The sequence below is a fragment of the Beta vulgaris genome, chromosome 5 (assembly GCF_026745355.1).
Source record: "Beta vulgaris subsp. vulgaris cultivar EL10 chromosome 5, EL10.2, whole genome shotgun sequence".
NCBI lineage: Eukaryota > Viridiplantae > Streptophyta > Magnoliopsida > Caryophyllales > Amaranthaceae > Beta > Beta vulgaris.
The window spans coordinates 17,843,141-17,870,249 of NC_079206.1; the positions used below are offsets into that span (position 1 = coordinate 17,843,141).

Below are 27,109 nucleotides of genomic sequence, written 5' to 3' on the forward strand. Positions count from 1 at the left end.
CTGAAAATGTTTTACGCCCTACCAAACGGAGCCTTAGTTTCAAGTTTGGTTAATTTTTCCTTCAGTATTGTTGGATTTGTGTGAGATATCTGTTTGAATATCATTAGGAAGATGCAATAATTTGTAGTTGTGCTTAAGAGGATCTTATGAACCACTATGTATTATTAGCACACGGGGCTTCTAAAACGTTTGATCGAGATGGTCTTGATAAACATTAAACAGTATACATCATAGAAATTTGGCTGATTGAATCAGCTTTAAATCCACGAACCATGAGTTTATAACACAAAGTGCACATTTCACTAACAAAACTTATTAATTTAGAGATAACTAAGGCATGATTGAGACACTTGTAACAAAATAGAGGTTTTATGGAAACTTTGAAAAAGATGACAGTGTACATTTTTTACAAATACAGTGACCCTATTTGGTGTCATTAATTATGAAAATAATATAAATGCTTAAAAATTGGGCATAATAAGTACATTAATATTACTCCTTAATCTACTTGTGCCTATTTTTATTGGGTTCCTTGATCAATCAACCTTTACAAACAGTTGATTTGGTCAACTATGGCTGGCTGGTGATATATCTTAGATCCAAATAGTGATAGTATAGTACTCCCCGTACTCTATTAGTTTACCCCTTTCTTTTGCATAGAGTTTTAGGAGAAATAATATTATGGGTCATAGAAAGAAAGAAAAACTATTATTTTATATTAATGTTGAATGTATGTGTGATGAAAAGTTTGTGGTCCCATCCCAAAAATAGCAAAAAAAAAGGTAAACTAATAAGGGACACCCTTAAAAGGAATATGGGTAAACTAATAGAGGACGGAGGGAGTATTAAACTATAGCCGTTAATTTGTCACCCAATGACATCACTGCTTATATTGGTTTTATTCATGATGTGAACATTTTAAGAGTAAAAGCAAACAAAACTTTGATTTTGTCTTGTAAGAGAAGACGGCCTATTTTTAAATTAGAATTAGGCAATGGTATGCCCAATCTTAAAAAGAGAATAAGTCGAATAGTGACTAGGTTAATTTCTTTCGGTGACTAATTTAATCCATTTAGTGACTAGGTATATTTTTATATTGAAACAAGACCGCCTCTTTTAATAATTTTTGAATTTGAGTAACTTTAGAACATTGACTTTCTGTTTCTTCTCACACTTGCAACTGTGAAAGTTACAGCTTTTGCAGTTTCCATACTTATCTTCAACAACCCATCTCTTCAATAATTGTCAAAAACCACAAATCATGATTAAGTAATTTCTGCACCACTTTTACATCCTCAGCCCCTTCTAAATCCTTCCCCCTGAAGTGATCAATAATCATTAGAATGTCTGAAGCACTACTGTGGGCTGTCACAAAAACAACACTTGCACACATTGCTACTTTTGCTGGTGATCTTACCTGCAGTTATGCTACACAAGGCATTTTAGCAGCTCAAGGTGTCCGAAACGACTTCAAAAAGATCGAGAACAAGCTGATTGCTATTCGCGCTGTTCTGCAAGATGCAGAAAGTATGCAATATGATAGTGAGGCTGTCAAGATTTGGCTGAAAGATCTCAAGAATGTTGTGTATGATATAGATGACCTCTGTCCTCTTGGATTAACTTCACACTGATCTGTTACGAAAGAGAATCAACAAAAGCCATCTGCTTCGACAAATCAGGTACTATATTTCATCCTCGAATCCAATTCTGAGTAATTTTTATTGGGGTGATAAGATTAGAGACCTTGTTCAAAGATTTGATGACATTGCTGCTAATAGACGAGATCTTCGATTGGATGGTCATGATCCAATTGAAGTATACAACATTAAGAGGAATCCTTTAGATGCCTATTCATATGTGAAGAAATCAGAAATTATTGGTAGAGATGAAGCTAGGTCCGAAATAATTAGACGTTTAACCAGTAGTACTAGTGTTGGAGATGCTAGTAGGTTGGTTGTGCTTCCGATAATTGGGTTTGGCGGGATTGGGAAAACAGCATTGGCAAAGCTTGTTTTTAATGATGAGTGGGTTGCTAGTAACTTTGATATTAAGTTGTGGGCATGTGTCTCTGAAAAATTTGATCTGCAGAAGACTACAGAAGAAATTTTGAATTCTGTAAGTAATGAAACCACTGCAGACCTCAACATGAGACAGTTGCATGAAAAACTCCGTGAGATATTGGATAGTCGGAAGCATTTCCTTGTGCTGGACGATGTGTGGATCGAGGACATCAAAGTATGGAGAGACTTGAAGAATTTGGTAGCTGTAAGTGAGAAAGGAAGTGTAATTTTGGTTACTAAAAGAAGTGACATGGTCCCATCAACAGTTGGAAATGTTGATCCATATTGTTTGGATAATCTTCCTTGTGATGTTTGTTGGTCTATATTCAAGCAACTGGCATTTAGATAGGGTGAAGAAACTAGATACCCAAAGCTTGCTACAATTGGGAAAAGCATTGTTGAAAAATGTGGCAGGGCTCCTCTGGTTGTTAAGGTTCTTGCAAGCGTGTTATGCAGTGAAAGGAACGAGAAAGAATCGAGGCGAATTTCTGAAACAAACAACTTTATGAACTTACATCTTCAACATAATGATATCAAACAAGCTTTGAGAGCGAGTGAGCTACAATAAACTCCCATCTCAATTAAAAGCATGTTTTTCCTATTGTTCATTATTTGTGAAGGATAACAAGCTTAATCCTCCGATTTTGTCCTGCCTGTGGAGTGCACTTGGAATCTTGCAACGAGGTAACGACAATGAAGAGTTAGAATCCATTGGATACAAGTATTGTGAAGACCTATTGTCAAGATGTCTTCTTCAGGATGCATTTCTTGTGTTCACCGAAATTATAAGTGAATGTAGAATGCACGACTTATTCCCTGATTTAGCAACTGACCTTGTTGGTGAAGAGATAGTTGTTGTGACCAGTAATCATCTTAATGTTTCAGATATGTTCAGGCATTTAGTATGGGGATATGAAGGAGGCCGGTGAAGTTTTATCAGATAAGAATTTCCAAAAAGAGCTACTTAGAGCAAAGAAGGCTCGAACTTTCAGATTTGTCTATGCAATGGGCTATATTAGCAAGTCATTTATTGAAAGTATTATACACAACTTCAGGTGCTTAAGTGTGTTGGATTTGCATCAGAGTAGCTTCGAGGAGTTGCCGATGTCAATTGGGAAGTAGAACATCTAAGATATCTTGACCTGTCCTACAACCCAATCATCAAATTTCTTCCAAGTACACTATGCAAGTTGTTGAATCTACAATCGTTGTATGTTCCAGGGTATGAGCAGTTACAAGAGCTACCCAGAGATATTGACCAGTTGCTAAGCCTAAGGTATTTGTCTGTGACTATGAATCAAGTGAGCCTAGCTAGCACCAAATGTAATGGCTTAAGTTCTCTAGGACGACTAGAATTATACTCGTGTGAAGAATTAACAACTTTGTGGAATGGATTTTCTTTTCAATTCCACACTACCCTGGTAGAGCTTCACATTGTTAATTGTCAGAAATTGATTTATCTTCCTGATAGCAAAAAATACCTTGTCGTCCTTGTGACATTGAGCATTCGTGATTGTCAAGAGCTTGATTTGGAGAAAGGGCACAACCTATGTGGGCTTCAAAGCCTTCGAACCTTGGAAATTACCGGTGTTCCAAAGCTAGAACGTTTGCCAGATGGGATCCATTCTGCTGCAAGTTCTCTTCAATATCTCTGGATTGAAGGCTGTGCAGGACTGACTATGCTTCCAAATTGGTTGCAGCATATTACTTCACTTAGAAGAATTCTTCTTTTCAGTTGCATAAACATAGTAGCTCTCCCGGAGAGATTTAGCCAGCTTCATTGTTTGCAGAAGCTATAGATTAAGAATTGCCCCCATCTTAGTAAAAGATGTGCAAGACATAAGGGAGAAGATTACCCTCATATCTCTCGCGTGCCTGAAGTTTACTTCTATGAATAATGCATCCATGTTACCCTCATATCTCTCGCGTGCCTGAAGTTTACCTCTATGTATAATGCATCCATGGATAGACACTCTCTCATTTGTTCCCTCCCTTTCCCTTCCTTCCCTACTCCGTTTCCACTTATCCAAACAAAGTGTTAAGGCGTTTTTTAAGGTTCCTCTACGTTTTGTCTATACACCATGATCATACTCTCTCTTGTATTCGAGAGTACAAACACTGTTCAGTGACCAATTACCAAATGTATTATTCAATGTATTTCTAGATTAAAGTTATGCTTCCCCATGTTGTTTAGCTCAGTTTATAATTAGGGAGTTCAGGATTCAAAAGACTTGAGTGAGTTAAATTTTCTTTTTGCTCTAAAAAGTAGGATCGAACTATAGAAAATATTATGCTTTCGCCTAATATCCTCAAAACAAAAGCATGAAAAATGAGGTGATTTCCTTTCTTTTCGGTTACTGACTTTATATTCGGGTTTATGTTGGTGTTCAGACTTCTGACTGAACTTAGTATGAATGAAGTACAAAGCTCTAATGATGACAAGAAGCGAAACAATTTTACTTATTCTACAACCATGTTTCATAGTTTCATGTATAGTAAAAAATTGCACCGTTTTTTCATTAATCTCTTAGTTTCCAGCAGAAGGAATCTCTTGTAAACCATAGGGTCCCTCAATCTTGCCCAAGAGTGTATCACCTCAAAATATATCCACAAAAATCGTGTAACAAAATTCACTAATGGGTCGCATGTCTGGAAAATGATTGGGAAAGGGTGGGACTTGTTTAGCATGAAGTGCACCTGGAGTATTGGGGATGGCCAAACGATTAGATACTGGAGTGATGATTGGCTAGGGATATGCCCACTGAGAAAGCATATTGCGGGGCCGTTAAAAGAAGGGGAGGATCAGTTAGTGTTAGTAGATGCTATAAATGAAGATTGCTGGGATATATCGAAGACATCCATAGAGCTTCCGACTGAACTGCAAGATCGTATCTTAAGCACACCTACACCATCCATCAAACGCAACGACCTGTTGATACCTTCCTTTGTCACCCACAAAGGTTTCTCCCTTGCTTCAGCTTACAAGGCTCAACTTCCCTGCGCAGATCCGCAAGGGGATATCTCGTGGGTATGGAAAGCCAGAATGGAACCTAAGTTGAAGATATTCTTTTGGCTTATGTGGCACGATAGGTTACCACACCGAAATCTCCTCACTATCCGAAAGATCATCCAAGTCCCAACGTGTCTTAGATGTCTAGAAATACCGGAAGACTCTCCCCACGTGATTAGGATGTGTACTGAGTCCAAAGCCAGTTGGCTTAGGGCCCCAGCTTTATCCCTTCCATCCATGCCCTTTCGTTCCTGGCTACAGCTAAATCTTGAGTCTAGTATTTGTTTTAAGGGAGTTGAATGGGGGATCCTTTTCCCTTATATGTGTCATGAAATTTGGAAAGATAGGAATGACCAAATATTTAGAACAGCCACTGCTTTGGTTCCTAATGTGTTAATCTCTAAAGCCCTTGTTAATGCGCGAAAGTTTCTCTATGCCATGCCAAATATTAGCGTCACAACTTCACATAATGTAAATCATTCGGGGGGGACACACCCTAGTCCTTGTCTTTCCATGCAGGTAGACGCGTCCTTTGTTAGCAATTTTATACCTTCGGGTCTGGGGGTGATTACAGATGGCCAGGGGAAATGGATATTGGCTTTTCAGAGGACATGCTATGCACATGATGCCCTTTCAGACGAGCTTCTAGGGATATATGAGGGCCTTCAAATTATCCAGCAGAAAACTATCGACTGTGCTGTTTTGTATTCGGATTGCAGGTTAGCGGTGGAGCTATTACATGATCTTGAGGAGTCTGACAGATACTCCAATATTGTTTGCTTGTGTAGAAAGTGGTGGACCATGAGGCCGACCTTGAAGATTGAATTCCGTGCAAGGAGCAGGAACAAATGCACGGATGTGATGGCTAAAGTAGCTAGGAAGTCGGATTTTGGATGCAATGTAACTAGGATGTTTCCCTACTTCCTAGTTATTGTATGGACTATGTCTCTTCGGTTTGTAACTGAATATGGGTTTGTAACTGACTATTAATTTTTATATATTGCTCCTTGTTCACCAAAAAAGAAAAAAAAAACCATAACAATAAGTACAGGAAAAAAAGCAAGGAAAGCTACAACTGTCATGCACCCTTGTTGAGGGAAAATGCATGTGAGTTTTAACTAACAAGGAAGAAGTGAGAGGGTGATGAAGTAAATGTTTAGTGCATTATTTCACCTATTACTAATTGCCTAATTGGTCTTGGAATGAAATTCGAATTGAGTTTCCACGTGGTTAAACTTAACGCTGTCAGTTTGGTTGAAACTCGATGGTTAAACTGCAAATTGATGACCAAGTGAACTGAATTGATCTATAACTGAAAAATTTAAAACCGACAAGTCAATTAGATTAAAGTAAACTGCAATTAATTGAACTAAAACTGAACTGGATTGAAAACAAACAAAACTGAAATTAACTACACGGAAAACCGATTTAAACTGGACTAATTGAAAATAAACTGAATTTAACTGAAAACTATTTCAAACTGTTTTTAATGGAACTGAATCAAACTGTTTTAACTGAATATATAAAACTGTTATAAATTAAATTGAATTAAACTGAATAAAATAGTATTAAAGTATACAGACTAAAACTATCTCAAACTAATCTGTTTCAAAATGTAACACCTAATTTCGTAAGTTTTTAAATTTACCTAAATTATTGGCGTACAATGACTATTCATAAATTCATTTAATAAAGAAAAATACTTGCATAATTGAAAACTATTTCAAACCGTTTTTAATGGAACTGAATCAAACTGTTTTAACTGAATATATTAAACTGTTATAAATTAAATTGAATTAAACTGAATAAAATAGTATTAAAGTGTACAGATTAAAACTATCTCAAACTAAACTGTTTCAAAATGTAACACCTAATTTCGTAAGTTTTTAAATTTACCTAAATTATTGGCGTACTTACAATGACTATTCATAAATTCATTTAATTAAAAAAATACTTGCATAATTGTATGGATCTCTATGTATTATATAATTCTCAATAGTTAAAATGTCAACAAACAAGACCTTTGTGTATTTTAATAAAGAAAAATACTTGCATAGTTGTATGGACTAGGGAGTTATAATTATTCATGAATTCATCTAATTGATTTCAATAAATCAAAAACATTATTTGTTGCAAGACAATCACAAGAAATGTTATGATTCTTCAAATATAATTCATGGAATTCATCCTTGTTAAAATGTTAATATTTCTACCATAACTAATGGCGTTGGAAACAGATGTTACCGCTGGGTCAACCTGATATCGATTTTACTTGAATATGGTTCGACATGTGAGAGTCAGTCCCTACACCTGACCGACACTCGACAAGATCATAACAAATATATATATATATATATATATATATATATTAATATATATATAAATATATATTATATATATATTATATATATATTATATATATATATATTATATATATATATATATATATATATATATATATATATATTTATATAGGGTTTTACTAAAAGATAAGTATTTAAAAAATCTAATCCTTTCCCAAACCAACTCAAGTTATATTTTCTGAAATTTCTTTTCTTGCTATTTATCTTTTTGGACAAAAATTTGATTTACTAAAAAAAATTATGATTCAAAAATTTTATTTTTTTAAAGGATAAAATCTGATTTAATAAAAAAACTAGTTTCCATACCAAAAATCTGATTTATAATAATTATAATTTATTTTTTAGAATTTTAAAACTATAAAATCTTATTGTAACAAAATAAATTTCATAAAATAGTTATAAAGTTTGACATATTACAAACTACTCCCCCTTAAAAGAAAGTTCGTCCTCGAACTTTGAAGTTAGCTCTTGCTACTAAGATGCAAACAAAAGTTAGTATAACATTCTACCACCTTAAAGAGTTTCGTCCATGAAACTCAAGCGTACCTGCTGAAAAAGTTCGGGATATCGATTTTTCATAGCATCTTCGGCTTCCCATGTAGCCTCTTCAGAAGTTTGACTTGATCATAACACCTTGACTCATTTTACCGCCTTATTCCGGGTACTTCTTGTTTTGGTATCAAGGGTTCTAACTGGGCGTTGCTCAAAGATAAGATCTCATCTAGTTCAATGGTTTAAGGTTGTATGATATGGGTAGGAGCATGGACATATTTTTGAAGTTGAGACACATTAAAGACGTTATGGACATTGGCTAACTCCATTGGTAAAGTTAACCTATATGCTATTTCCCCACTTCGCTCCAAGATCTCATATGTTCCAATGTAAAGCGGACTCAACTTTCCTTTCCTACCAAATGTCATGACCCCCTTTGTTGGTGACACTTTTAGCAAAGCCTTCTCCCCAACCTATCATTAAGTGGCCTATTGCGGCGGTTTGACTGCGCAATAATTAAGGGTGCAACAATAGGTAATTAATATATTGCTGCGGTTTCTAGCGAAAATCGAAGCAATATATTTATTTTATATTAAAAAAATCAGTATATTGCTGCGGTTTCTAGGGCAAACCGCAACAATATACTTTATTTTACAATAGAAAAATAAGCATATTGTTGCGTTTTATGGTATGACCCGCATCAATAGGCACTGGGTAAGTAAAAAAAAATAAAAAAAAAAGAATTTTTTTTTTAAAAAAGAGAAAAAACAGTAAGCATTCTAGATGAAACCAATATCAAATCTCTCTGAGATGGAGCTTCATGGGCAAAAGAAACTAAAACCAAACCAAATCTGAAAAATAAAACAAACATCAAAACTAAAACCAAACCAGATCTGAAAAATAAAACAAACATCAAAACTAAAACCAAACCAGATCTGAAAAATGAAACCAACATCAAAAACTAAAATTAAACTGAAAATTAAACTAACATAATCTGTAAAAATAAAAAAGGAAAAACACAAGATCTAAACATCATATCTAAATAAAAATGAAAAAAAATAAAAAAATACAAAAACAATTTGAGCGACGATTTGCAAGTCTGCTGGGACGATTTGCGAGCGAAGACTAGAATATTATCAATGGGACGATTTGCGTGTCTGAACGTCGCAGAACGATGGTAGATATTATCTGCCAACGGCCTGCTGTGCATATTCTCCGTCGGGCGCCGTCGCCGTTGATTTATTGTTGAACGGTCAACCTGCTGTGCATCAGACGATGATGAGAGGAAGACCAAGGAGAAGAGGGCAAGAATTCGATGGTGGTGAGGACGACCGAGAAGGATAAAACGGTGAGGACGACCGAGAAGATGGTGAGAATTCAGTGGTGGTGAGGATGACTGAGAAGAAGGTGAGAATTTAGTGGTGGTATAGACGACCGAAAAGGAGAAGATGGTGAGAATTCGGTGGTGGTGAGGACGACCGAGGAGGAGAAGATGGTGAGAATTTTTAGTGGTGGTGAAGACGATCGAGAAGGAGAAGAATCTGATGAAAAAGGCGTGAGTATGAGAGATTTTGGGTGGATGGGAGAAGTTAGAAGAAGAGAAAAGGAGAGAAACTGAGAAAGAGGCGTGAAACTGATTGAGAGGGTTAGAGGAGGAGAGAGAGTGAGAGAGTGAAACCCTAGCCGGGTAAATGATAAAAGTAAACGTCCCATAATATTTTAATATTAATTTTAAAAGCCTATTGATGCGGATTTTTAAGGAACCGCAGCAATAGGTTCAAATAATATTTTTTTTAATAATATTTCAATATATTGCTACGATTTTTGTCAGAAACAGCAACAATATGTTTGGTCAAATAGTAAAAAAAATTCTATTTAAACCATATTGATGCGGTTTTCGATCGAAACTGCAGCAATATGGTCATTTTATACTTTTCCTTTTTTTTTACGTAATATATTGTTGCGTATGGGTAAAACCGCAACAATAAGCAATTATTCTACTAGTGTATACTGATCTGCATAAGCCTTTTGTCGATTTTGAGCTGCCCTCATGTGCTCCTGAATAGGCCTAACTTGTTTCGTTGGTTCTTCAATCATCTCAGGCCCTAAAGTCATTGTCTCACTTATGTCACTCCAACATAAAGGACTCCTACATTTTCGCCCATACAATGCTTCATACATTGCCATCTTTATGCTTGAGTGATAACTGTTGTTATACGAAAACTCTATAGTTGGCAAATAATCATCCCAAGATCCTCCAAAGTCTATCACGCATTCTCTCAACATATTCTCGAAAGTTTGAATTGTTCTCTCTGTCTATCCATCTGTTGTAGGGTGAAAAGTTGTACTAAACTTGAGCAATGTTCCAAATGCTTGTTGTAACCTCTCCAAGAACTTGGATAAGATCCTTGAGTCTCTATCTGAAACAATATCCTTTGGTACTCCATGCAATCTCACAACCTCTCGCACATATGCACTAGCCAACTGTTGCATACTCCAACTATCCTTCATTGCTATAAACCTGGCCGATTTTGTCAAACGATCCACTATAACCCATATAACATTCTTAGCTGACTTAATAAGTGGTAATCCCATCACAAAATGCATTGAAGTAGACTCCCATTATTCCCAACTCGGCACTTCTAAAGGTTGCGTTATTACCAGGTCTCATATGCTGAATCTTCAGTTTCTAACAAGTCAAACAATTTGCAACAAACTCGGCCACTTCACGTTTCATGTTTTTCCACCAAAAATGCTGCTTCAAATCCTTATAGAGCTTCTCTCCTCCAAGATGCATAAAATATGGCATATTATGAGCTTATTCAAAAATCTTTCTTTTTAACTCCTCATCCTTAGGCATGCACCATCTTCCCTTGTACTTCACAACACCATTTTCATCGATGTCAAACTCGATGGCAACTCCATCTTCCTTCATTTTCTTAATCTTCACCATCCACTCATCACTACTTTGCTTCACTTGAATCTCATCGAATAAGGTGGGTTACACACATATTGCATTCAATTGAGCTTCCACTTGCCCTTGCTCCATGACTTCTAGACTCATTCTCCTGAATTCTGCACACAATCTCTCAGATAACACCATCATGTTCATCGTATGACTAGTCTTCCTACTCAATGCATCAGTAACTTTATTCTCTTTACCCTCATGATACAATATCTTTAAATCATAATCCTTCATGAGTTCAAGCTCTCTCCTCTGTCTCATGTTCAACTCCCTCTAAGTAAATATATACTTCAGACATTTATGATCAGTGAAAATCTTACATGACACACCATACAAATAATGCCTCCAAATCTTCAATGCGAATACTACAACAGCTAACTCTAAATCATGAGTAGGGTAATTTTGTTCATAAGGCTTAAGTTGTCTCGAAGCATATGCTACCACCTTACCATGTTGCATCATACACATCCTAACCCATTCTTAGAAGCGTCACTATACACCTCAAAACCTTCGAATCAAGATGGTAACGTCAAAACTGGTGCCAAAGTAAGTCTTTGCTTCAATTCCTGGAAAGCTTTCTCACACTTTTCATCTCACTAAAATCGAGTTGTTTTCTTCATCAAATTTGTCACAAGTTGAGCTACTTTTGAGAAATCTCGTACAAACCTCCTATAGTAGCCAACAAGTCCTAAGAAACTTCTAATCTCAGTCACATTACTAGGTCTCGCCCATTCTGCTACTGCTTGTATCTTTGATGGATCTACAGCAACACCTTCTTTTGAAATCACATGACCCAGAAATGCTACTTTCTCAAGCCAAATATCGCATTTTGATAACTTAGCATACAACTTTTTCGCTCGAAGTATCTCCAAAACTTTCCTTAAATCACCTTCATGTTCTTCTTTGTCTTTTTCGAATACACCAATATATCATCTATGAACACCACTAGAGGTGCGCATGGACCGGGCCAACACGGCACGATTTGGGCCTGGCCGGCACGAGCTCGCTCAAGGCCCGGCCCAACCCATTGTCCGCTACGTGGGCCGCGGGTCTGTCATGGTCAATAAATTTTATTTTCGGCCCGCACCGGCATGAGCCCGCGTGGGCCGGCCCGCGGGCCGAACGCTCCTTTTCCTTTGTTTTTTACCCTAAAACTGTCAAAAATACAAAAATACAACATAAAACATGGGCCGGCCCGCGGGAAGCACGAGCCCGGCTCGCGGGCCCGTGGACAAATTTTTAAAATTTCAAGCACGGCCCGCCATTTACTGAAGCCCGCGGGCCGAGCCCGTAAACAGGCCCGGCCCATGCCCACCTCTAAATACCACCACAAATCTATCTAAATACGGCTGAAAAGTCCTATTCATAATGTCCATAAATGGTGCAGGTGCATTAGTAAGTCTAAATGGCATCATTGTGAACTCATAATGCCCATACCTCGTACGAAACGCTGTCTTTGGTATATCTTCCTCCACAATTCTGAACTAGTGATACCCATACCTTAAATCAATCTTAGAGAAAATTCTAGCACCCTTAAGTTGATCAAATAAATCCTCAATCCTAGGCAATGGGTACTTATTCTTTATTGTGGCATTATTCAACTCTCTATAAATCAATACACAACCTCAATGTTCCATCCTTTTTTCGACCAAATAACACTGGTCCTCCCCAAGGTAAAATGCTTGGCCTAATGTACACTTTTTCCAACAATTGTACTTTCAACTCTTGCATCTCTGCAGGTGCCATCCTATATGGTGCCTTAGAAACAGCTCCAATTCCAGACACTAGGTTAATTTTAAAATCCATTTCTCTCATTGGTGGCATCCTTGGAATTTCTTATGGAAAAACATCTTGGAACTCACTCACCAGATGTATTTGAGATATCTCTCCATCCTCCAGACTCACATCTTCCACATGGCACAAATAGATGGGGTAGCCCTTCCTAATATAGGTTTTGAATGACATGGCTGACACAATACTGACTCCAGGTTTAGAAACAATCACTACTACAAAAATGGCCAAAGAGACTACCTGTAGGAGACCAGTTGAGGTTACTAACCCATTTACTAAATATAGGAAACTGTTGATTATCTAAAACCAGTCTCTTAAGTTTAACTATTTGACTAATAAAAAAAGTTGTTGTGAAATAAGAGACTGCTTCCAAGTAAAACCGGTTTCCTTGAAATATTTTATTTTTTTTAATTCAAATGTTTTTTTTAACATAATACACTATTATACGTATATATTCTTCTTGTGAAGATATAAGAGACTACTTCTAACTTGAACCGGTTTCCTAATAATAATAATTTTTAAATTTTATATATTTTCAATTAATACAAGTGTTGTATAAGTTGCAGTATATATAAATTTATTTACTTTTAAAATTATGCAACAAATACAATAGAAAAAAAAACCTCTCCTAATATTATTGTTTATGCATCGTGGTTAATTTAACCACCTGCCAAAAGAACAAAAACAAAAAACGGACAGAACAAAGCTCGTCGGCATTACATCTTCCATCTACGGAAAATCAACGAGTAGAATCTCCTCTTTCGTCCTCAACCCCTATCTGATACTTCTCTCTTTTCATCTCTCCGACTCTGATCTCTCTATTCTATCTACGGAAAGCATAAGGTATGTTCTTGATTCGATTTTAGGGTTTTGAGTTTCGACTATTCTTTAATCTCGCATGTTTGCTTGATTTTGCTCGTTGATTTTCCTTCGATATTTGTGTTATTTGAGCTTTCAATCTCAAGGTGTTTGACGAAAGTTCGTTTATTTACTGTTGAACCCTAATTTCGTCTAAAGCTAGCACATTTTTGTAGTTCCTTGTGCTTATGATGTCCTAAGGGAATTTTTGGTAGAGGGTGGGGGGTGGGTTCATTTTTTTTTTTGCGTGGTTAGATGCACCCTGATGAGTGATGAGGCCCTTGGAGCAAGAATTTCACGCTAGATTTTAATTAGGTGCCTCTCATATATAGGCTTCTGTGGAATGCATTGTGTAGTTAGGGCTTTAGGAGTTCAATGCATTGGATTCATGTGGTCTGAAAGAATGTGTTCTTAATCTCGAAATATAGTTGCATTACTCGTATATCGTGCATGCTTTTGTGGCAAATTATAATCTCTTTCAGTTGCTTTTAATAGCTAGGCTTGTGTTACTGGCTTTGATATATCAAATTTGAATGCTAACATATCTTAATATGTAGTAGCATGTGGCATTTGGTGCATGAATTTCTCCCTAGATTTTAGTTAAGGTGCCTCTAATGTATAGGATTACGTGGAAGGCGTTGTGTAATTAGGAGTTCCATGCATTGGATTGAGGATGTGGTGTAAAAGTATGCTTTCTTAATGTATCAATATAGTTGCATCACTTGTATATTGTGCATGTTCTTGAAGCAATTCCTTAATGATGTAATAGTATGAATATGGGAAGGTAAGGGTGAAATCGTGAAAGGACGTTATGGTCTTATGGATAGAGAGAAAGGAATCCACTTTTATCTTTATTGTTATTTGTGAGCAATTTTATGTTACTTAAATGTTTGCATATGAAAGGTTAAATTGTCACGGAGTTGCATTTGCTAATTTTTGAGAAAGATATCAGCTTGTCTTGAATCTCTTTGTTGATATTGTTATTGTATCTGATAATTGCTTATGTCATGCGCATCTGTTTGTTATCTTATGTATTGTAGGCAGGGACTAAAGTTTCTGCTGTTTCTCGCAAGAAAAATACAACTACCCATGAAGTATTAGGGGTGATGACTAAAGGAGATACCCAGATTATATGTCTTGTACTCTAATCGTTCAAATAAATTTTTTCTTGATGTTTCTCTGCTTTGTGAGATCTGGGTTCCTCGTGACATTGTTTGTGACTTCATTGTGGTTGAACTGCATTTATAGTTTGTGAAAACGGTGCTTATGACGGTATTGTGTCGTGTGCATGCAGTTCTTTATTTATTTATGATGTTGGGACTGTTTTGGGGGAAAATGTTTTTAAGCCGTTATAATTGAGGACCATATTTGGTTGTATCTTAGTGTTTGTTCTTTACAACTCAATATTGTGTTGATACATAGAATTATAATGTAAGCTTTGTTATTCTTCTTAAGTTTCTTTGGAAGAGAAACAAACCAGATTCTTTCAGGCATCTGTCTGTATTATGTACTAATTTTATGAACAATGTTTTTCTGATACCCCGGGATTGATCCTTAAGAAAATTGGACATCCATCAAGGGATACTAATGCTCGGATTCAATCTTCCTGGAATTCAGTTAATCTGTACGACGTGCTTATGATCATCTTTGATGTTCATAGACATCTCACCAGGTTAGTTTCATATAGTTTTAGCTAGGTTTTCCCATCCTACTGAGTACCATTTTTTTTTTCATAGACTCATAATGTGTAAATTCTTTATGTAGTTTTGGGTTTGTTGTCACCTTTATTTTCTATAGATGATCAAGTGGAGTGATTATTATGGGAAAACTCTGCAAGAGGATCAGATGCAGTTAAATCTTATAACTCCAGCTTGCACATTGCTTGCTTAGCTCCTATATTCTAGAAATAAAAACTTAAATAATTGTAAAGTCATAATCATACTATAATGTCAGTCGTTAATTCTCCTACACTCTTACTAGAATGTTTGAAGCAAATGATCTCGTCTAGGTACTCGGCAGTTTCCGTAGATTGTTCGTAACTTACTTAGGTAGTGAGTGTTAATACTTTGCTTGCAGCTGTTTGTTGAAGCTAAAACATCTTGGTAATATATTCTCGGAGAAATAAACTCATGATAACTCAATTAATATTGCTTCTGATATTCAGATCTATGATAACTTATGATATATACTTGTAGTTGATGTTTTACATCTCTTATGTAACTCCTTGGAACTTGTTTCACAGTTGGGACAAATGAATTGATAATTAGTCCAACATATCTCATATTTTGCAATGTCATGTGAAGATAACAACATATGGTATCCCATATATGTAGAATTTTTCATGCATTTATGTTCATAACACTTTGTACTTGAGTTTAAAGGAAAAGAAATAGCTTATCTATAATGGACTTTTCAATCATGTCCCTGATTTTCAGGCCTGATTCAAGGGTTAAAAGACTAATTCAGCGTATGGGGTTAGAACCTAATATAAAGCAGAAACATATTCTCTGTATGAATAAAGTTGACTTGGCTGAAAAGAAGAAGGATGTACCGAAGGTTTCACAAGAATTAAATGATCTACAAGGATATGAAAGGTAGTTTTACCTTTTTGTCATATGATATATACGCTTACCTAAGAGACTGATTTTAGCTGTCAACTGGTCTCCCAAATAAACAAGGAAACAAGACATCATAAACGGTCTCCTAACCTAGGACACTTGTGAGATGGAGATGTGTTGTAGTCTAGTTTCCTAGGTCATTTTCAACCGGTTTCCTAGGGCTTTTTGTAGTAGTGAATTCCTTGATAGGATATTCTGTTTCCCATTGGCCCCTAAGAGACACCTTTTGGGTATGACACTCTATCCTAGCTCTATACTTAGAAAGCCAATCCATCCCCAATATTACATCAAAGTCGGGTAGGTTAAACTGAATAAGATCAGCAGGCAAATCAAATCCTAATATAGTAATGGGTATGTATTGGTATAGAGAACTACAAGGCCGGAACTACTTCTACTAAAGGTACTGTTATCAAAGTTTGACACAAGATTGATGGTTTTAGACCTAACTTTTCAACAAATGAACTAGCTATGAAAGAATGAGAAGCCCCAGAATCAAAAAGCAAGTAAGCAGGGTTAGGGTTTACGAGGAAATTACCCGTCACAACATTAGCGTTGGTGTCTGCTTCATTCTGGTTCGTAACATAGATTCTTCCATTGTTGCCTCGAGTGCCGTTTCCATTGCCGTTCTGATTGTTGTTTCCTCCATTTGTTCGATTGTTGTTCTGACCATTATGCTTAGTACTGTTCCCTCCTTGCACTAGTGCATAATTGTCCTAAAGTATCACCCCAAAAGTGTTACTCAAAGGCCTAAAAGTGTTGCCAAGGTGTTACATATATATTCGACAAACTTAAATTTTGAAAAGTGTTACCTCATACATGTTACCTTAGGCCAACTTTGTACTAGTGTTGAGCATTCGAAGCCCGACCCTGGGAGTTGTTATTGTTATAGGGGCGGTTGTTGTTGTTCTGGTTCTGATTAGCTCCATAACCTTTCCTATTCCTCCCATTGTTCCCATTTTGTCCATTTTCGATGCTTAGGATACTGATTAGCCTTACGACCTTTCTCTCCACAAGAATAACAAGTTACTGGGTCTCCTTGATAGGTAAATCCTGGGTGGCTTTTGTTACACTTCCTACAAGTAGGATTCTGGGTACGAGATCCATGTTGGTTTGATCTCCCATGACCTTGGTATTTGCTACGATTCCCTTGATAATTACCACCACCATTAGTGTGATTATTGCGCCTATTATTATTGTTACTCCCATATTGAGGTTTATTGCCATTTCCATGGTCATTTTGGTTTCTAGGTGGGTATTTTGTCTTATTCCTCCCTATAACTTCCTTTTCACGCCTCAAAATCCTCTCAATATTAGAAGCCTTAGCCTAAGCTTCCTGAAAAGTTGCCGAAGTTGCTCCTCCAAGTCTGGTCTGAATTTTAAATGTTAACCCATCCCAAAACTTTTGAGCCTTGGCTCTCTCATCTGGCACAACAGTCGGAAAAAATCTAGCCAATTCATTGAACTTTTGGACATACTCTTGCAGACATAGTACCTCCCTAGTTAAATCTAGTGAACTCATTGTATTTCTGCCTCCTAATATGTTCAGGGAAAAATCTATTCTTAATAGCAAACTTAAAAGCATTCCAATTAAAGTTTTCCTGAGCTCTAACAATAGATCCTTGACTTTCCCACCAAGTGTCTGCATCCTCCCTTAAATAAAAGGTAGCTTGGTCCACTTTTTGAGTTTCAGGTGTCCCAGTAGCAGTGAACAACTTATTAAAGTCTCTTATCCCGTTCTCTAAGAGTAAGTGGTCTTCTTTTCCAACAAAAATTGGAGGTTTAAAGGTTGCTAACTTCTTTGCTATAGCAGCTTGTGGGTCCTCTCCACCATTATTCCCTAATTGGTTTTGGAACACTAAACCCATACGTTGCGAAAGTTGTTACAAGAGATCTCAGTCTCTCTAGCAGTTGTTCAGGGGTTTCAGCCATTTGTTCGAAAGTCCTCCTATGAGATCTAGTGTACACTTGATAGATTTGCATATAATTCCTACAGATTAGCATTGGTATTATGACATCTATTCACCCATAAATGGTCTTGCACATAGTTTTATTTATTCAATACTAACTTTCATCATAAGAAAATTACATGCCTTAACAAAATATATATCATCATTAACATTGCAAGACAATCTTTGCATGCTTCCACATAACATCAATCTGACAAGTAAGTAACAATTATAAAAAGAACTTAAACTTTATTCAACTCAAAATAAAATAAAATAGTCAAGTAATAAAATTCTTAATAATAAACATATATAGGAACTTAGAGAATTCCTAATACTATTAAAGCACGTAGTCTACAAACTTTATTATAAATATAAATTTTTAAAATTATATGCTGAAACGATCATCTGAGCGCAACAATTTCTTATAGTTACATTTTGTCTCAGCATCTAAACATACAAGAACGAAAAAAAACAATTAATAAGCACCTGAAATAAGTGCTTTCACATTAAGGCAAATACCCTTTTCGATCCCACTCTCACAATTTATTTGAATGTTTATTACTTAATTTATTAATACATATATTTTTTTAACCTTAGACTCGTAATTTGACACATTTTATTAACTCCTAACTTATATTAACCTCTATTATATAAGCCAAGAGATAAGGTGTGGTGTCCTCTTTTGAAGTGATTAAAATACCCTTAATGATCTAATTAATGGAAAGAAAAAAATTACAAAAACAAATCATTTAAAAATTCTCATTCCAACTTGCCATTTAAGACAAGTTTAAAATGGTATATGCATCAAATACTTCAATCAAAAATTAAATGGACAAAATATTTATACCTTATAAAAAAAGATGGCATACATAACGTGCACATGAAAAGTCTGAACATTCACTACCTTTGATATTCTTTAATTCAGTTAAACCAACTCATTATTTTTGTTTTTTATGTTCAATATTCATTCACAAAAAAATAATGTTAACAATCACTCACAACCTTTTTAATTTTTTAGATTAGCGAATTAATATATTTGAATTCATCTAACTGTTGAATTTTTCACATTTAAGTTTAATCATAAATAAAGTACGAATGGAGTATCTAATAGAATAACAAATTTTGACATTAACGCACGCATCGCGTGCATATGAAGGCTAGTTTATTATAACCTAAGCTCTGAATAAAAATTTGTAACACCCCAAAACTTTGGTTTCAAAACATTATAAAACATTAATTTTTCATTAAAATATCTGACCAAACCTTTAGGGTGTTACCATCGCATTTATTGTTTAAAATAAATGCAAGGCTAATTATTAGAAATAAAATTTAACTCATAAACCAAAGTATACACTAGTACAACAAACATCAAATGCTCCGGATAAAAACCCATCAAATGCTCCGTATTTAACGCGTAGCAAAAGCCATACGAGCAATTGGACAATTAACAAATGCTCCGGTTCTCAACCGGAGCATTTGATGGGGCAAATGCTCCGGTTGTGAAAAAACCGGAGCATTTGCGCAACAAATGCTCCGATTTTTTGGCTAATAACCGGAGCATTTGTGTGTCAAGTGCTCCATTTTTTTAGCTTAACCGGAGCATTTGTTCTTTTATTTTTTTTTAAAAAAAGCAGCTGTTTATAAATATTATTTCTAGAGCTGTTACATATATATTGTGCACGCACAGCTCTGTTACAATACTCCACCTCGTGCCCTCCTTATTGCTATACAAAATTCATCCAAAGTATATCCAACAAATTGCACACAAAAATTCAATGATCCAACAAATTAACTTTCAAATTAAATTATATTATATGAAGTGTAGAATTGAATTACAAAATACTACTCTAAATTCAAAGTATGTGTTTACATCATAAGTAACTAAATATCAAAATCAAAGACAACTATCAGTAAGGAAGGAAGCAAACTTGTCTCGAACTTCATTGATTTCCTCAATAGTGAACGACTCCTCCTTTGGCGTGTTGTAAATCTAATAAGAACAAAGACAATAATATATATGTCCAAATTTATCCGTTATTAGGTCGTTTTGCCATCAATTTATGGTACAAGTTGTTTAAAGACTAATTAGGAGAAAATCAAGTCATAGTTTGTAAGGGGGATGTAATGTTACAAACCTTCTCTAGATCATCAAATTCCGTGCAAGAAGAAATTATATCGTACATAAACCTCATCACATAATATCCGCAAGCAACCCCATCATGTTGTTGTGCACACTAAATTCAAAAACATAATCAAAAAATAATTCTCAAAAATTCTGATCAATAAATCTAGGGAGACTAATAACTTAAAGATAGATGACAACCGAAATCATTTACTTACCTTCACCGATTTCCATTGAGGAAGTGTGGCTCTCCTGGGACCATAACCACGCAGTTTCTTCATCACACTACAACACATTTTATAATAGTGACAACAATGTCATGCATGTTAATGAAGACCTAAAAGAAAATGAAAATATAACAATACCTATTCAATATGCTTTTGACTAGTAAGCTTCGGGGTGGTTCTCGACGCACAGAATCAAAATGGTATATTGTATGATTTGAAGGAGATATCACCAAGAGCATCCAATGAAGACTAATAATAAAAATTTAAATTCGACAATCATATATATATATATACATATTTGTACCAATAGTATTTATCCAAAATAGCATTATGAAAAGACATTATCAATTAGGTACTAAACATACTCTTCAATGTATGGAGCAATAATATACTTATCTCCCGATCGAACACATTGTCTAATACTCCGTTCAATGTACTCATTTGCTTCTGCATGGTTGTGGACATAACCACCCAACTTTCGAAACAGAATCACATCCAAGTAAATCTTCGTAAAGTGCACTAAAAAAATAATCAAGTAAAGTTAGAATGAAAACCGTCAACCACTAACAAAATATTGAAGTAGTTACTTTAATTATATATAACCTCATGAAGACTTGTAATATGGATATATTTAACATCGCTCCACAGAGGAATTCCCGAATATCCACTTTATATACCCAAGTAGCTGAATCTTCACCTAGGTAGTGGAATCGAGACTTCTCCAAATCTACCTTTATTGGGGAAGAATCCGGCAAGTTGCTAACCCGAGCATGTAGCCAAAGACATGACTTGCTAATAGATTGGATCACTTGTTCACCCACAAGTGGCATTTCTTTTGGTCTCGCATCAGGAGATGAGCCCTTGGATGAAATCTTTCCTACAATTGCAGGAATAGGTTGTGATTCCGCCTTGTTATTGTTAGCTTTTGAGCCCACCTCTTTGTTCACATCCAAATTCTTCACATTTTTTGCCTTTTTTGTTTTCTGCACAGCCTATTTAGAAAAAGACACAAAAAAAATATAGTTGAAAAGATCATTTGGTATGTTTTCATGCCAGTTTTATTGTAAAGAGAAAAGGAGAGGAAATAAAATAGCTATAAAGCGTATGGTGATTATAAACAACAAATTGAACTAATAAAGGAAAAAACTACAAATCAACTCCATAATGTGCATATATTTTTGAGTTGGGCAAAATTATCTTTCTTCCTTCCGTCTGCATGCCACCTCAGATTTTTTGCATCTTTTTTTATGGAAAACAACCGCTTGAATCTAGGTATTATTGGAAGATACCACAACACCTTAGTTGGTCGTCCTTTCGAACCTCCAGCCCCTTTACGCTTGTAACGTGACTTCCCACACCGTGGACACTCATCGAAATTGTCATATTCATTCCTATATAACACGTAGTCATTTGGACAAGCATGTATCTTCTTGTACTCTAAGCCAAAGGGACACATAAGTTTTCTAGCATAATAAGTCGACTTTGGAAGTTCATTGCCATCGGGAAACATCTCACTTAACACTTCCAACAGGGAAGTGAAACTAATATCGGTCCAATTTCCCTTTGACTTAATGTTGAAAAGTGTCAACACGGCAGAAAGTTTGGTAAATTTTTTACAACCAGGATAAAGTGGCTTTTGTGCTGCCTCTGTCAAAGACTCAAAAACACGAGAATGTTGTCCTAAATCATCCTCGACACCATCCATCATCTCACCCACATGATCATTGTCATCATCATCAATCTTGTCCTCAATATCATACTCCATTTCCTCAAACGCGTCTTCTTGCTCATGGACATGATTTGCACAAGAATTCCCTTCATACACTCCCTCCTCACCATGCCAAATCCACACATGGTATTCAGGCCTAAACCCATTACGAAGTACATGCTCCCTAAGCAACTCAATACCATTGACTTTGAGCACATTACTACACTTAACACAAGGACAATAAAATCCCAAAGCCCCCGTCCTCGCTTGATATTTTAAGGCAGAATCACAAAATTCCAGTACCCCATCCACAAATTTCGACGAATCAATGTTACCATACATCCACGAACGATCTTTCGCCATTCAAACAGATCTTTAACGATTAATTAAACACATATAATAACACATTGTCAATCATTTAAGCATCAAACAATATGAAGATGCAAATTCAAAAAAAGATTTATAGCATGAATATATGCGTGTCTTTCAAAGGTCCTTATCACTCCAAGCTAACCCATCCTTTGACGTCTAATCCCATTAGTAAATGTACGTCATCTTCTCGATTCTATGGAAAATCCGGCAGCATTTCCCTACAGTTCTCCAAGTACACAATGTAGGTAATTACTTATCTACATATGCACCCTGAGAACAAATTAGGGAAATGAGTAGCCGTGATTTTCCATAGAAACGAAAAGAAAACATACATTTACCACCTAAGTGAGATGAAACGTCCAAGAACAGTCCCAAAACGGGGACTATCCAAGACTTACTCCTAATGAGTAAGTCTTGGATGGGTATCTAGGCATATGATTATGATGATACTTTAATTGTGCATAATAAAAACAAACTTTTGAATAAAGCATTCTTAATGATTCAAAATTAACATACAAGTAAATCATTTGAACAAAGATGCTAACTAATTTTACATAAGAGTAAGAGAGAGCACAACTAACCTATGGGAGACCGAGAGAGAGCGCCCGCAAAAGCAAGTAGACACAGACGGGGTGTAAGATATATAGGTACCCTGAGCATTATAACCAAAAGGAGAGGATTGATATTAGCAACGACTTTAGAAGACAAAAGAAGTAGTCATTCATCCCCTACTAATAAAATTCCGTTTTTCTTTTTGAAATTTCATCTCTGAGATTTTTTATAGCATATTTGTTTTCAGAGATTTTGGTACACTAAAGTTATTTATACATATGGCTTCTAGCTAATTTACTTTGAATATTTGTTGTAATTTTGGAAGCATTTCCAATTGCTTCCCCATTCCCTACTTTCTAGAATTTTGCATTTGTATGTTTCCTTATGTCTTTGTCTCTGTCTCCGTTTTCCATTTTCATTTCCCTACTCTTTATAGCACAAAAGTGAGAATTTTGCTTCAAGAAAAACAAATACACTCCAAGTTCAATACCAAAATGATAGGAAAAGGCATTTAATTCTCAATCGGCCCTCTGCATTACACTTGCACAATGTAACCTTAATGTGTTTAGTACCATTAGTTCAAGCATGACATCAAAACCAAGTTTATCCTAATTTGATTTTCCCCCAGTGAACAAGTAGAGAAAACTGAACCAACTGTCTATCTATCTTGATTTTCACCCTCGCCGTGCTTGAAAACGAAGGCTATAAGGAGGTGCAAATGGCTACATTTATAAGAGAAACTAAATACAAATATGGAACACATGGATACAAATTATCCATTGGAATGACACTTCCTAATCCACTTCTGCCTACTAACACTAAGCTATAAGTAATCTTGATACAACTATGAATCTCAAAGACAATTCAATCCTATCTCAAGATAGACACTAATTGCTGGAAACAACTCGTATTCATGTAGCCTAAGAAGCAAGAGGAAGCCCAGACCACTGAGACCAGTCCTAATTTATGCAAACGCAATTGTACCTGCCCCATCGCCTCATATTCTTATGTCTACCAAATCTGAGCAACTTGCTATAATTACTAATAACCTACCATGCACTGCAATAATCAATCCCTATTTAAATGAAAGACAAGAATTACAAGATTATAAGCATCATAGCCAATTCTGACCTTCACATATGCTTACTAAGCACATTAATATAAACCTACGTCACTAGTCTTTCTTTATTTATATCTTGCTGATAAGATAAAACCAAGCTTCAATATCAACATATATTTCTGCCCAAAAATGAAAAAAAGTTGCTATATTTAATTTCAACTTGTCAAAATAATCATAGGCATCATTTAATAGACAACTTGTCAAGATAAAACCAACCAAGAAGAAAACTACACCAGACAAAAAACCACAAAATGAGTGTTAGAGAGAGAAACTCCTCCGTCTCTCTAGCTTTTTGAAAAAAACTGCATTACTGTTCCATTGAATCTCAGCGTAAAGCTGAAGCTATGGCAAAGGGTTCAAAGAAGGGTAATGGAGTAAGAAGACTCATCAATCTAGTAAGAATAAAGGGAAGCAAGATAAGAGTAAGAGAGTGCCACAATCAGGCGATGCTAGGAAGCAGAAGAACTTGGATGATATTGAGGATGTTTCAGCTCTAAGTTGGACATCGGAGGATGATGAAGAGGAAGTAGAATCATTGGCATCTTTGGATGAGGCGGCATCGAATCAGGATAGAGCTAACTTTGAAGCTGGACAGAGTAGAATGGAGAGTTGGGTGGCTTCTATCAGAACTCCACAACGGCCGACTAGTAGTGGAATGGTGAACCCTTCTCCTCATCCGATGCAACAACTTGAAAGTAACCCAGGTAATCCTAATCCATGGAGTAAAACGTTATTTGCGAATATTAGGGAGGAGGGTGTTGATTTAACTGTGGGTGGAATTGGAAATCAGAATGGAAGTGATGGAAGTGGGGAAAATGAGATGCTTAAAATTTCAGCTGAAGAGATTCAACCTGAAATAGACTATTGGAAATCAGCAATAGTGTGTTACATACTGGGAGTTAAACCTCCATACAGGATTGTTGATGGATTCATAAGACGTGTTGGGGTAAATATGGGATTGATAGAGTCTCCATGATGAATGATGGAGTGTTTGTGGTGAGATTTAGGAACAATGAGGATAAAGTGAAGGCAATGGAAGCTGGACCTATATTATATGACAGGAAGCCAGTCATTATGAAACAATGGTCTCCTGAGCTTGATCTGATAGCGGAGGATGTGAAGGTTGTCCCAACATGGGTGAGGTTTCCAAGTCTTCCATTGAAATATTGGGGGCAACAGACATTGACAAAACTGGCTAGTAGGATAGGTAAACCTATTCGAACAGATAGAGCTACAGCTCAGAAAGAAATTTTAGAATATGCAAGAGTGCTTGTGGAGGTGAAAGTAGACAGGAATTTCCAAAGGAGATTTGTTCATGAATGAACAGGCGAAGATGACAGCACAACAAGTAATCTATGAATGTAAACCTATTTTTTGTGATGATTGCAAAGGAATAGGACACAAAAGGAAGAATGTAGACAAAAAAGGTTTGAGGTTGCAACAAAGAAGTAAAAACTAAGCAGATCTGGGTGAGAAGACAGAGCCAAGATGTGGAGAGGGAGGGTCTAGTACAGCAGCCTAATGTGGTGCAGGTGGAGAACAGCAGGAGGAGCCTAAGGGGCAACAGAGGAAGGAAACAAGGGAGGGGCATAACAAAAAACATCTCTCTGAACTGGGTACAATAGAGGAAGAAGTAAATGATCAGGAGGTAATGGAGAGGGAACAGGATAAGGCAGCTCCAGAAACTTCAACAGCAGCTTCCTGAGAAAGGCAAAGGTCAATGCAGGTAGAGGGGGACCAATTACCTCCAAATGGATAGTATAGCATTCTGGAATGTCAGAGGTCTGAATAGTCCTCTGAAACACAGTGATGTGAGAATGTTTCTCAATCACAATAATGTTGGGTTGTGTGGATTGCTGGAAACAAGGGTGAGGAAAAGTAATTTTGTGAAAGTGTATGGTGGGGTGTGTGCAAGTTGGAGTATTGTGACTAATTACCAAAGTCATCAGGGTGGTAGGATATGGTTAATATGGTGTCCTAGTAAGTTTGAGGTAGATATCCTTGAATGTAATGCTCAGTATATTCATGGGAAGATTCTACACAAAGCTACTGGGAAGAAGTTCAGTCTTACTGTGATATATGGTCTTAATGATGCTAAAGAAAGGGAGAGCTTATGGAATGGGTTGATAACCATTACAAAGAGAATGAAGGGTCCATGGATAATAGGTGGGATTTCACAATGTTCTTAATCTCAATGAGAGATAGGATCAGCTGTCATGTTAGAGGAGGTGATAAAATTTAGAGAATGTATGAGGGAGTGTGGGCTGAGTGACACTGTACTACTGGCCCTTTCTTCACTTGGAGGAATAACCAGGAGGGAGATAATAGAGTATGCTCAAAAATAGATAGAGTGATGGCAAATGAAGAGTGGGGCAAAGAATTTGAGAATGCTCTTGCATGTTTTTTGCCTGAAACAGTGTCTGATCATAATCCTTGTGTGGTTCAGCTGGATAAAGAAGTTACTAAGGGACCTAGATCTTTTAGATTTTTTAACATGTGGACTAAAGCTCCTGAATTTTTAAACATTGTACAAGAAGTCTGGCAGCAGAGGACTAATGGAGTGCCTATGTTTAAGGTGGTTACTAGATTGAAGCAGTTGAAGAAGGGATTGAAGGTGTTGAATAAGGATCGTTATTCAAACATAGAACAAGCTGCTGATGAGGCTAGAATTATGCTGGTGGATGCTCAAATACAACTGCATAAGGAGCCTATGCACAGTAACTTACAGCAAATAGAAGCTGAAGCTAGGAGGAATTACATGGAGAAGCATGAAGCTAGAATGAGCTTCATTAAACAAAAAGTGAAGCAAGAGTGGATAAGTAGTGGGGATCAAATAGTAGATACTTTCATGCTTGCCTGAGAAAGAGAAGAGTGCAGAACCAGATTTGTAGAATACAAGATAAGA

General features: G+C 36.2%; 2 protein-coding genes across 2 annotated transcripts; both read left to right on the forward strand.

The window, feature by feature from the left end:
• Window positions 1-1,343: 1,343 nt before the first annotated feature.
• Window positions 1,344-3,859, forward strand: LOC104907035 (putative disease resistance protein RGA4). The gene is made up of 4 exons (XM_048645566.1): window positions 1,344-1,585; window positions 1,740-2,370; window positions 2,681-2,924; window positions 3,282-3,859. Exons 1-4 carry the CDS (start codon window positions 1,344-1,346, stop codon window positions 3,857-3,859), a joined length of 1,695 nt encoding a protein of 564 aa, XP_048501523.1.
• An 8,994-nt stretch (window positions 3,860-12,853) lies between these two features.
• On the forward strand, window positions 12,854-16,137 carry LOC125497862 (GTP-binding protein ERG-like). Its single transcript, XM_048645565.1, has 4 exons — window positions 12,854-12,940; window positions 14,580-14,678; window positions 15,099-15,211; window positions 15,975-16,137. The coding sequence occupies exons 1-4, from the start codon at window positions 12,854-12,856 to the stop codon at window positions 16,135-16,137; spliced, it is 462 nt and encodes a 153-aa protein (XP_048501522.1).
• Window positions 16,138-27,109: the final 10,972 nt, after the last annotated feature.

What these genes read in the sequence shown, in the direction of transcription:
- LOC104907035 (XM_048645566.1), top strand. Translation starts at nt 1,344, where the DNA reads ATGTCTGAAGCACTACTGTGGGCTGTCACAAAAACAACACTTGCACAC. An exon ending in AAAGATCTCAAGAATGTTGT is followed by an intron (nt 1,586 to 1,739) that starts GTATGATATAGA and finishes TGATAAGATTAG; the next exon opens with AGACCTTGTTCAAAGATTTG. An exon ending in TGGATAATCTTCCTTGTGAT is followed by an intron (nt 2,371 to 2,680) that starts GTTTGTTGGTCT and finishes TTATTTGTGAAG; the next exon opens with GATAACAAGCTTAATCCTCC.
- LOC125497862 (XM_048645565.1), top strand. Translation starts at nt 12,854, where the DNA reads ATGGCTGACACAATACTGACTCCAGGTTTAGAAACAATCACTACTACA. An exon ending in ATACCCAGATTATATGTCTT is followed by an intron (nt 14,679 to 15,098) that starts GTACTCTAATCG and finishes TTGATCCTTAAG; the next exon opens with AAAATTGGACATCCATCAAG. An exon ending in GTTCATAGACATCTCACCAG is followed by an intron (nt 15,212 to 15,974) that starts GTTAGTTTCATA and finishes CCTGATTTTCAG; the next exon opens with GCCTGATTCAAGGGTTAAAA.